This window comes from Arvicola amphibius, chromosome 12 (genome assembly GCF_903992535.2).
Source record: "Arvicola amphibius chromosome 12, mArvAmp1.2, whole genome shotgun sequence".
NCBI classification, from domain to species: Eukaryota; Metazoa; Chordata; class Mammalia; order Rodentia; family Cricetidae; genus Arvicola; species Arvicola amphibius.
In genome coordinates, this window is record NC_052058.2 from 120,046,284 (window position 1) to 120,057,351 (window position 11,068).

Below are 11,068 nucleotides of genomic sequence, written 5' to 3' on the forward strand. Positions count from 1 at the left end.
AAGTGTCATTTTGGGAAGAACCAGGTAAGGGAGCTAGAGAGATGGCTCAGGAGTAAGGAGTTCATACTGTGCTTCCAGAGCACCAGCATTGGGTTCTAGAACGCATGTCAGTCTTCTCACAACTGCCTGAACTCCAGCTTCAGAGGATCCAACACATCTGGCTTCCAAGGGTACCTGCACTCATGTGCACATGTGCACACACACACACACACACACACAAACACACACACACCACAGAAACACACACATAAGTAAAAGTAAAAGAAAAGGAGGACCAGGTAACAGAACAGTATCTTGGAGAAAATCTTAGTTATTTTTCTCATTGCTGTGACCAGATACCTAACAGAAGAAACTAAAGGGAGGAAGCGTTTATTTTGGCTCATAGGTCAGAAAGAACAGTCCACTGTGGCAAGGAAGGCATGGCAGGAAACTGACCAGCTCCTGTCTGTGGTAGGAGCATGCGGCGATTGGCCACATCTCAAGGATGGAAGGGAGTCAGGTCAGAGCTTTAGCCCTTAGGTTCACCCCCAAGTGATCACCTCTGTCAGCCTTCACTCTCACCGTCTGGGAAACACTTCACACTCAGACTGCTAAAGTTTATTACACACATATGCACATGTACACCATACACACCGCACCCTTTAGGTGCCTTGATTCCTAGTACCAGTGTCAGCCCCAGGTCCGGGAAATGTCATCAATACATGAATTGCACGTGGGACCCTCAGATCTCTGACTGAAGAGGAAGGGGAAACAGGGAGCTGTGTTGACGTCTGTGGATGCCTCTGGAGCTCAGTAGCTCAGCAGGAAGACCGGAGGGTGGGCTGAGACCAGTCTATGCTTGCCTGACTACGGGACAGGTAAAGAGAAACAAGCGTGCTGAGGAATACCCAGTTACACTTGAACATCAGACAAACCAAAACCTTCATTTTTAACATGAGTAGATCCCATCAGGTGTTTGAGATATTTTTATACCAAGAAATAGAATGATTATGCTTTTTTGTACCTCAGTCAGCCAGGCATTCTGAATTTTAGGTGGTGAGACCAGCTCCTTCCAGAAGCGCTCACTCCTCTGTACCCACCAGGACCCCCTTCAAGAGGCACTCACCAAAATTTTAACTTCTGCTTTCTTACTGACCTAACACGTAAGGGGAAAGCCCAACCTACATCCATCCACAGCCAGGTCTCCAGGCTAGACACAGCCCTGTCCTTCCATCCCAGCCACCAGAAATGTCTGACTGAGAAGGACCGGCTCCAAATATCCAAGCTCCAAATGTCCCACAAAACATGCAATAGGCAAGTGGGTACGGAGAGAGTGGGTGAGAAAGGGAGAGAGATCAATGGCCGCAGAACTTGCCAACAGCAGTTCGTCTCGCACCAGTTCTCAGAGCTCAGCTTCCGCCTACATTTCCCCTTCACTCTCACTCCAGCGGTCACAGCTGGGGAAGGAAGCCACCTTGTGCAAGTCTAAGATCCTCCGAAGACCACGATGTCACTGCTGCTGTTTCTGTTGTCCCTGCTGTTGGAAGGTGAGTGGGCCCACGGCCGGAATGACCCAAGTTGGAACTTGGGCTACAGGTCAAGCCTGTCTTCCTCAGGGTCTCAAGGTCAGAACAGAGACTACTTCCTCCTGGTGAAGAGGACTGTGAAGGTACAGGAGGGTCTGTGTGTTGTCGTGCCCTGCTCTTTCTTCTCCCCTGAGAGCCGCTGGCGTGACACTGCCCCAGCGTATGGCTACTGGTTCAAAGTCACCAGAAGTTCATCGTCTAAATTTCTAGTGGCCACAAATGACAAAGATAAATTAATAGGACCAGAAACCCAGGGGAGATTCCAGCTCTTGGGGGATGTCTGGAAAAAGAACTGTTCCCTGATGATCAAAGACGTGCAGTGGAGAGACTCCTCAGGCTACTCCTTCCGCGTGGAGAGAGGATTTGAGAAATTCAGTTTTCAGGATGGGTTCTTTCTGCAAGTGGAAGGTAAGAGTTGTGGGCATAGCAGGGACCCCTTGTCTCTCACGGGGGGAGAAACAGTGGGAGATAAGCCGTGATGCAGAGAAAGCCGCTTCTAGGGAGGGGCAGCTGACGCCGCAGGATTGGCACCTTCTCCCTTAGCCCTGACTCAAAAGCCAGATGTCTTCATTCCTGAGATCCTGGAGCCTGGGCAGCCAGTCACAGCTGTCTGCTTGTTTCACTGGGCCTTTGAGCAATGCCCAGATCCTTCTTTCTCCTGGATGGGGGCTGCCATCTCCTCCCAAGAAACCAGACCGCACACCTCCCCTTACTCAGTACTCAGATTTACTCCAGGACCTCAGCATCACGATACTGAGCTCACGTGTCAGGTGGACTTGCCTAGAAAGAGCCTGCAGAGGACCATCCGACTAAGCATGGCCTGTGAGTATATGGTGCTTTGGGCTCTTCGCAGTCCTGGTGGTGGGAGGTAGAGAATCCCCCAACTCCATGCTCAGGAGAGTTCGTGGAGGTGCTGGGGATGTGACTCTGTTGGTGCAGTGCTTGCCTAGCATGCACAAGCATGCACAGGGTCCTGTGTTCCATCCTCAGCACCACATTAATGAGAGGTGATGGTACACATCTGTATTCCAGCACTAGAGGACCAGGAGTTTCAGGCCATCTCCTTGGCTACATAGCACATATACATACTAGAATATATGAGATCATGTCTCAAAGGAGGAAGAGGGTTTCTGGGAGATGGCTCAGCTGATAAGTAGTTTGACACACAAAGCGTGTGGAATGGATTTTGGACTGTCTGAACCTGCATAAAAACTGGTCAGGCATGGTAGCCCACTGGTAACCTCATTGCTTTGAGTCAGAGAGAGACAAGTGAGCTCCAAGGCAAGTTGGCTAACTAAATTGGCTTCTTCCTACATGTATGTGCACACATGTGCACCTATATACACATGCATGTTCACCACATATACATACATTCAAGAGAAGTAGGGGAAGGCACCCCATCCTGGGTGTGCCTGTATCCTGCAAGGCAATGGTTGGTTGCTTTGCTTCATTTGTGGTTGGTCACTTGCCTTCCCTGGGATGGTGGTGCTTTTCTTTCCTTGAGAGACATCTCATGAGGAATAAAACATTCCCCCTCTGAAGATGACTCATAATGTTCTCCCAGATGCCCCAAGAGATCTTGCTATCAGCATTTTCCGTGACAATGTGTCAGGTACGAGGGTCTCCTGGGGTGGTGTAAGGCCCGTCCAATCCTCTTTCAGAAATGAAGTCTGGAGTGGGGGAGGAGAGGGGGGCAGGCAAAACTCTTCCTGCTGCCTCCCCATGCCCTGTGTCCTACTCCTTTACTCTTTCCTTATCCCTACCTTTCTGTACATCTTTATCTCTGCCCATTTCTGTCTCTGTGTCTCTGTCTCTTTCTATGGCTGTATCCATCTCTGCCTGTGTCCATCCTTCCTCTGTCTCCATAGTTCTGTGTCTCTCTATTTCTGTCTGTTTCTGTCTTCATCCTTCTTTATCCCTCTTTCACTGTCTCTATTTCCTCCTCTCTCTCTGTGTCTCTGGGCTCAGAACTGTATGGAAATACCTCACATCTGGAAGTTCAGCAAGGTCAGTCTCTGCGCCTCCTCTGTGCTGCTGACAGCCATCCTCCTGCCACACTGAGTTGGAGCCTGGAGGACCGAATCCTCTCTCAGTCCAGCCCTGTGGGCTCCAGAACCCTGGGCCTGGAGCTGCCCCAGGTGAAAGCTGGGGACTCTGGACACTACACCTGCCAAGCAGAGAACAGGAGGGGTTCCCAGCAATACACCCTGGAGATCTCTGTGCTGTGTGAGTGTGAGCCACCACAGGCTCCCAGCTCTGAGGAGGGAAAGGAAGTGGGAGAGAGTTGGGGAACAGGAGGCTTACAGCAGTCAGACCACCAGACAGCTTGGGTTGGGAACCCAGTTAGTGACTCACCCACCCCCAGCTTCCATTTCTGGGAGGGATGCTACACCCAGAGAGGCGGCCTGCCTGAAGCCAGTTCCCTGTCTTCATTGCAGATCCCCCAGAGGACCTGAGAGTGACTGCTTCCCAAGCAAACAAGACAGGTAGAAAGGACGGGCAGAAGAAGCTGGACATCTGGGTGGGTATGGGGGGCATCTGTTGATGGGCCCCATGGTGACTCTGCCTCCTGTCCTCCCCAGTATTGGAAATCCTCAGGAACGGCACCTCCCTCCCAGTCCTGGAGGGCCAAAGCCTGTGTCTAGTCTGTGTCACCCATAGCAACCCCCCAGCCAGTCTGAGCTGGACCGGGTTGGCACAGACTCTGATCCCGGCCCAGTCTTCAGAGCCCGGGATGCTGGAGCTGCCTCTGGTCCAGAAGGAACATGAAGGGGAATTCACCTGTGCTGCACAGAACCCACTGGGTGCTCAGCGCATCTCTCTGAGCCTCTCTGTGCACTGTGAGTGGGGAAAGGGATGCCTGGGACCTGTGATGAGGGGCACCCTGCTGACCCTTCTCTTCCTTCTCCACAGCCCCCCCACAGATGCCCAGATCATCCTGCTCCTGGGAAGCTGAGGGTCTGCACTGCAGCTGCTCCTCCAGAGCCTGGCCCGCCCCCTCGCTGCGCTGGCGACTTGGGGAGGGGCTGCTGGAGGGGAACAGCAGCAACGTCTCCTTCCAGGTCACCTCCAGCGCCACAGGACCATGGGCCAACAGCTCCCTGAGCCTCCATGGGGTGCTCTGGCCCAGCCTCTGGCTCAGCTGTGAGGCCTGGAACATCCATGGGGCCCAGAGTGCCTCTGTTCTGCTACTGCCTGGTAAGGGCCCCTTGGGACTGAGTTTATCTAAGGAGGGCCCGAGTGGGCTCTGTGGTTGGAGCAAAGTCTGAGAGGATATGGACCCACGAGTTAAGTGTGGGTGGAGAGAAACAGAAGTTAAGGCATGACACCCAGCCCAGGATGCAGTCGTGTTTTCTAGAAGAAAATAGGAAAGAATCTTGGCCATGGTGTGCAGCAGGAACTGGAGGCCAAATGCCCACCGTTGTGTGTAAGGTCACATACATGGTGTGTGCTCATTCTTCTGTAGGTAAGGAGAGTTCCGCAGCCTTCTCTAAGGGAGCACTCTTGGGCTTTGGCATTACAGCTCTCATTGCCCTCTGCCTCATTATGATTATGTGAGTTGGAAGGAGCTATTGGGGGTGAGGACTGGATTCTGGGCTTCCAGGGAGAGGGCAGATGGAACAGTATATTTAGAGGTCATTTCCTCAGTGTGAAGACCCTACAGAAGAAAGGAACACAAGAGGAAGCCTCAAGACCCAAGATCTCACGGGGCAGCACAATCCTGGATTACATCAATGTGGCCCCCAAGACCAGGTCCCTGGTGAGTTGCTGGTCTTGATTTCTACGTCAACATCCCCTGCTACTTCTGCACGCATCCCTTCCATTCCCTTCCTACACCTTTGCCTTAGAGACATGAAGCATCCAAGATTAGAGCCAAACCCTGGTTCCCTCTGAGCCTTCACATCTTCCTCTGCTTCCAAGTCTGAGGAACAGAACATGGACTCTCTCCATAGGTGGCTTACATTTCTTTCATTATTGTCGTCACCAAGGGCTAACTAACTTTGTTTAACCACTAATTTGTAGTTACTGTGCTGGGGATAGAACCCAGAGACTGTGCATGCCTGGCACTCTCTCCCTTCACGAGGGGATTCTAGGCAGGTGTTCTACCGCTGAGCAACATTTCCAGCACCTCTTTGGTGGATGCCAGACAAGTGCTGTACCACTGAATGACATCCTCAGCCCTACCCAACAATTAATAATGTCCTTGTGATATGATACATCCTATTGATTAAATACAGGACTCAAAGTAGGCTGCCTAGGCTTCTACTCCCCCTTTATCTGTGCCTCAACTATAATATTAGGATAATAGTGGTGCCTACCTCCTGGGAATATGTGTGTGTATACACACATATATATACACCCATATGTATACACATATACATATATATGTATATATATATATATATATATATCATCTGTAAAATATTCAGAGGAGTTTGTGACCTTTATTGGGTTTTATTGGGTTTGCAGTAAACATTAGGTACAACTATGAGGTCACGGCTACCTGGTAATGCTTAAATGAACATCCATGTCTCCAGCTTCTTCCCTGCATTCCAGACCCTTATCCAACCTGCCAGACAGCATCTACACTCAGACATCAGTGGGAATTTCTTACCTGAGGCCATGCAAAATCAACTTCTGGCTATTTTTCCCTCTATTCCTCTCCCTTTACTTCTCTCTCTCAGCAGATATCAGCAGCTTTTCCCAAGGAAGCTAAAGCCTTTGCATAACCGTTCACTCCTGTTCCCCAGAGCTGATCTATCACCAAATCCTCTTCAGAATCCACCCAAATGGCTTCATCCTAGTCTTCGCTCAACACCACAGCTTTCTTTATGGCCTCCTCTGATTCTGTTCTTGTCCTTTCTGTACGTAGCATCCTGTAGAAACCACACTGGCATGCCTTTCCTCTGGAATGTTACTCAGCAGAAAAAAGAACAAACTCCTGATGCATAAGACAAATCACACAAATGAAAAGTCTCTGAATGTTACACACCACATGATTCCATTTATAGCTCACTGGCAAGGTTACAAACTCACAGAGATAAAAGGCTGGAAACATTGCTCAGTTGGCAGAGTGTTTTTCTAGCATGCACAGATCCCCAGCCCAGCATGAAAGTGCGCACAGTCGTGCGTGACAAACACTAATGGAGGCAGGAGGGTCAGAAGTGAAAAGTCTTCTTTGGCTATATATAAAATTCAGAGTCAACCTGAACTGCATGACACAGATCATAGGTGAATAAATGCCTGTGGTTAGGGAAAAAGCATTCCCTAACGCTGCAGGACAGGAAGGGGGCTGTGGTTAGAGAAAAAGCATCCTTAACTCTGCAGGACAGGAAGGGAGTTGCTCCATGATGGTCCAGGGTCCTGAATCTTGGCTGTGGTTGTCACCATGTGTCTACCTGCACTAGTATGACGGGAGCAGTCTCGACCTGGACTTACTCCCATCGGAAGCAGCCTTGAGGCCAGGCAGATTCCTGCACCCCTGACCATACTCAGATAAAGAACACACTCCTGAGTAAAGTTCAGTTCAGGAACACACTTCTGAGAATGAATGCCCTGTTTAGGAGCACAACCCTGGGCATGCCCAGCTAAGGCAACAGTCCTGAGCACTAAGGAGCACACCCCTGCTCAGTTTAAGGTCATAATTCAAGAAGAAAACCTGGCAGAAATGCCTCTGGGCACGCTCAGACTTGCCTATAAAAATTGATAGGAGCACTTTGAAGGAGGGCTAGTATAGGAGTCTCCCCTAGAAGGCAGGTAACGACGTACACTGTATAGAAATCGGCATCCTTCTGTGAATACTGCATCCCCGGAAAACTGAGATAAGGGCACAGGGTTTTCTGTGCTACTTCTGTGACTGTGTACTTTTCAGAAAGGCTCTCATGTAGCCCAAGCTGGCCTTAAATTTCCTCCGTAGTCAAGGATTTTCCTGAATAGCCAGGGACAACCTTGAACTTCTGATCCTCCTGCCTTTACTCTCAGAGTGCTGTCAAAGCAAGCATGTGCCACCATGCTTGATCTATGTGGTGCCCGGGGTGGACCCTAGGGCTCTGTGCATACTAGGCAAACACTCTACCCTGAGCTACATCATTGGCTCCAGTGTGCATGCTAGGCAAACACTCTACCCTGAGCTACATCATTGGCTCCAGTGTGCATGCTAGGCAAACACTCTACCCTGAGCTACATCATTGGATCCAGTGTGCATGCTAGGCAAACACTCTACCCTGGGCTACATCATTGGCTCCAGTGTGCATGCTGGTCAAACACTCTACCCTGAGCTACATCGTTGGCTCCAGTGTGCATGCTAGTCAAACACTCTACCCTGAGCTACATCATTGGCTCCACTTTTGATACTTTTGTAACTCTTTGATCATTCCAAAATGAAAAGTTGAAAAAAAATCACAAATCAAAACACCTCAATTCCTATTAAACCTGCCATTGGTCACTTCTTTGGATTTCCAAAGTCATCTCGAGGGACTTTGAGTTAGAGAGCGTTGCCTTGTCTTACAAGACTGACTATGTAGCCACAGAGACCATATTGCTTTTTTAATTTTTCAAATTTTAATCTTTATTTGGTATTCTTTATCAGCATTATTATCGGGGATGTGCATGCACGCTGTAGCGCACATGTGTAGGTCAGAGGCCAACTTTCAGGAGTCAGCTCAGTCTCCCAGCTCGCACCCTAAGCACGTTTCCTCACCACGCCGTCCTTTCATCTCCCACCTTGTTCTTCCTTAAGCGCAGCCCCCAGACCCTGTTCAAATCCTTGAAATTGTTGTTGCCTTCCTTCAGAGAGTTTTTCACAGAAACTGCATGGTTCCTGGCTTCATTTAATACTCTTTACTTGATAATCACCCCATCAAAGATGTCCAGAATGACCTGTTCACTTATTATTGGCATTTGTATATATCAATTGTGTCTATTTATAAGTACAATGTGCCTCTATACTCAGACAATGCAGTGATCAAATTGGTGCAATTAACATATGCTCTCTACCTCAGAATTATTTCTTGGTGGTAAAACTATTTTATTTTTCTATAGCAATGACTCTTCTTTAATTTAGTTTGTTTAAGTTTTTTGGTTTTTGTTTGTTTGTTTGTTTTGTTGGGTTTTTTTGGTTTTTGTTTTGTTTTGTTTTGTTTTGTTTTATCTGAGACAGGGTATCCCAGTGTAGTTCTGACTAACCTGGAACTGACTTTGTAGGTCAGTCTGACCTCGATCTCTTAGAGATCTGAATGCCTCTTCCACCTGAGTGCTGGGTTTAAAGGCGTGTGCTACCACACTCAGCTTTATGCTTTATTTTTACTCCTAATTGTGGTGTGTATTTGTATGTGTGTGTGGTATGTGTGTGTCGTGTGTATGTAGTGTGTGTGTGTGGTGTGTGTGTGGTATGTGTGTGGTGTGTGTGTGGTGTGTGTTACGGTATGTGTGTGTGGTATATGTGTGTAGTGTGTGTGGTGTGTGTGTGTGGTATGTTATTGTGTGTGTGTGTAGTGTGTGTGGTGTGTGTATTATGTGTGTGGTGTGTCTGTGGTGTGTGTGTGTGGTGTGTGTGTGTGGTATGGTGTGTGTGTGTGTGTGTTATGGTGTGTGTGTGTGTTTGATGTGTGTGGTGTGTGTGTGGTCTGTGTCTGTGTGGTGTGTGTGGTGTGTGGTGTGTGTGTGTGTGTGTAGTATGTGTGTGTGGTGTGTGTGTGTTATGGTGTTTATGTGGTGTGTGGTATGGTATGTGTGTGTGGTATGTGTATGTGGTGTGTGTGGTGTGTGGTATGTGTGTGTCGTGTGTATGTAGTGTGTGTGTGTGGTGTGTGTGTGGTGTGTGTGTGGTGTGTGTGTGGTGTGTGTTACGGTATGTGTGTGTGGTATATGTGTGTAGTGTGTGTGGTGTGTGTGTGTGGTCTGTTCTTGTGTGTGTGTGTAGTGTGTGTGGTGTGTGTGTGTGGGTATGTTATTGTGTGTGTGTGTAGTGTGTGTGGTGTGTGTATTATGTGTGTGGTGTGTCTGTGGTGTGTGTGTGTGGTGTGTGTGTGTGGTATGGTGTGTGTGTGTGTGTTCTGGTGTGTGTGTGTGTTTGCATGTGTGTGGTGTGTGTGTGGTCTGTGTCTGTGTGGTGTGTGTGTGTGTAGTGTGTGTGTGTGTGTAGTATGTGTATGTGGTGTGTGTGTGTTATGGTGTTTATGTGGTGTGTGGTATGGTATGTGTGTGTGGTCTGTGTCTGTGGTGTGTGTGGTGTGTGTTATGGTGTGTGTGTTATGGTGTGTGTGTGGTGTGTGTGTGGTGTGGTATGTGTATATATGCATGGGAAGTTCTTGTAGAGGCTAGAAGAGGGCTCAGAGTCCCTGAAGTTACAGGTGACTAGGATCAGCCAGGAGATGGTGCTGATGAGCAGACTTGGGTCTTCTGGAAGTTCAGCAGGGGCTCTGAACTGCTGACCTGTCTCTTCAGCCCCACCTCCGGCTTCTCCAGAGCACTCTGCGCTTGCCATTATTACATTTCTGTGTGTGCTGCTTGTTCCTTGCTAGAGCCCAGTTCTCAAGTCAGTGCCTGGCGCATGCCAGGTGCACAACTGTGAGCTGAGTGAGTGAAAGGTGTTTGCTGTCCCCTCAGGCTCAGAATTGGAAGGCCAAACCCGACACCCCTCCCAGGATCCCGTCCCTGGACACTCACTCCCCTGAGTCAAAGAAGAGACAGAAGGAGCCACCGTTTACTTCTCCTGGCTGCCCAGACCCCAAGTCATCCTCTGAGGCCCCAATCTCTGAGAATAACCCAGAAGAGCTCCATTATGCTGCTCTCAACTTCTCCCGCCTTAGACTGTGGGAGACCCAGAATCCCCAAGACACCGATTATGCAGAAGTCAGGTTCCACTGAGATTGTCCTGGACTTGAGAACTGAGATCCCCTACAAGGAAAACAGTAGATCAGCAAAGAGGACCCCTAAAGGAATGCAGTTTCTCTTCTCAGTATAATCCTCAGGAGATGCATGTGCTTGCCACCAAGCCTGGATCCACATGGTGGAAGGAACCTTCCATAAGCTGTCCTCTGACGGCCCACGCGCCTCCTCCCAGTGAGTCTGAAGATCAGAGGAGTCAGCTCTGGTGAAGCCTGAGGGTTGAACCGAGGCCTCTGGGCCTGGTAGCAGGTATCCTAACCTGCTAAGCCATCTAACTGACCCAGAAAGGAGACTTAAGAGAAGAGGCCTAGATAAGTCATTAGCAAAATAAAGCTTTCTTGTGCTTGCATATCTTGAATGTTGTGGGCGCTAATGGGCTGGCTGGAGAGGGACTCTGGCCATCCTTCAGATTCAAGCTAGGTCTCCTGACTCCCATTAGGGTATTTGTCCCCACTTACACTCATTAACACAACACTGCTGGTCCCTGAGAGTTCTGGGTAACAATGCCTCTCCCTCAAGTCCTAAGTCATTGTTGCGGAAGAAGTCACAGAAGTCACGACCTTAACACAGGTATTTTTAAATAACTGACCTCTACCCAAGTTGTTGCCTTAGCA

General features: G+C 49.1%; 1 protein-coding gene across 2 annotated transcripts; it reads left to right on the plus strand.

The window, feature by feature from the left end:
- Positions 1 to 1,486: 1,486 nt before the first annotated feature.
- LOC119802726 (sialic acid-binding Ig-like lectin 10) lies at positions 1,487 to 10,544 on the plus strand. 2 transcript variants are annotated; one of them, XM_038313817.1, is made up of 11 exons: positions 1,487 to 1,526; positions 1,596 to 1,973; positions 2,109 to 2,387; positions 3,130 to 3,177; positions 3,534 to 3,791; positions 4,004 to 4,051; positions 4,148 to 4,405; positions 4,479 to 4,763; positions 5,032 to 5,119; positions 5,214 to 5,325; positions 10,173 to 10,544. In XM_038313817.1, exons 1-11 carry the CDS (start codon positions 1,487 to 1,489, stop codon positions 10,431 to 10,433), a joined length of 2,055 nt encoding a protein of 684 aa, XP_038169745.1. In that variant the 3' UTR covers positions 10,434 to 10,544. The 2 variants fall into 2 exon arrangements, with proteins under 2 accessions (XP_038169745.1, XP_038169746.1); XM_038313818.1 differs by lacking the exon at positions 4,004 to 4,051.
- Positions 10,545 to 11,068: the final 524 nt, after the last annotated feature.

What these genes read in the sequence shown, in the direction of transcription:
- LOC119802726 (XM_038313817.1), top strand. Translation starts at nt 1,487, where the DNA reads ATGTCACTGCTGCTGTTTCTGTTGTCCCTGCTGTTGGAAG. An exon ending in CATCCGACTAAGCATGGCCT is followed by an intron (nt 2,388 to 3,129) that starts GTGAGTATATGG and finishes ATGTTCTCCCAG; the next exon opens with ATGCCCCAAGAGATCTTGCT. An exon ending in TTTCCGTGACAATGTGTCAG is followed by an intron (nt 3,178 to 3,533) that starts GTACGAGGGTCT and finishes CTCTGGGCTCAG; the next exon opens with AACTGTATGGAAATACCTCA.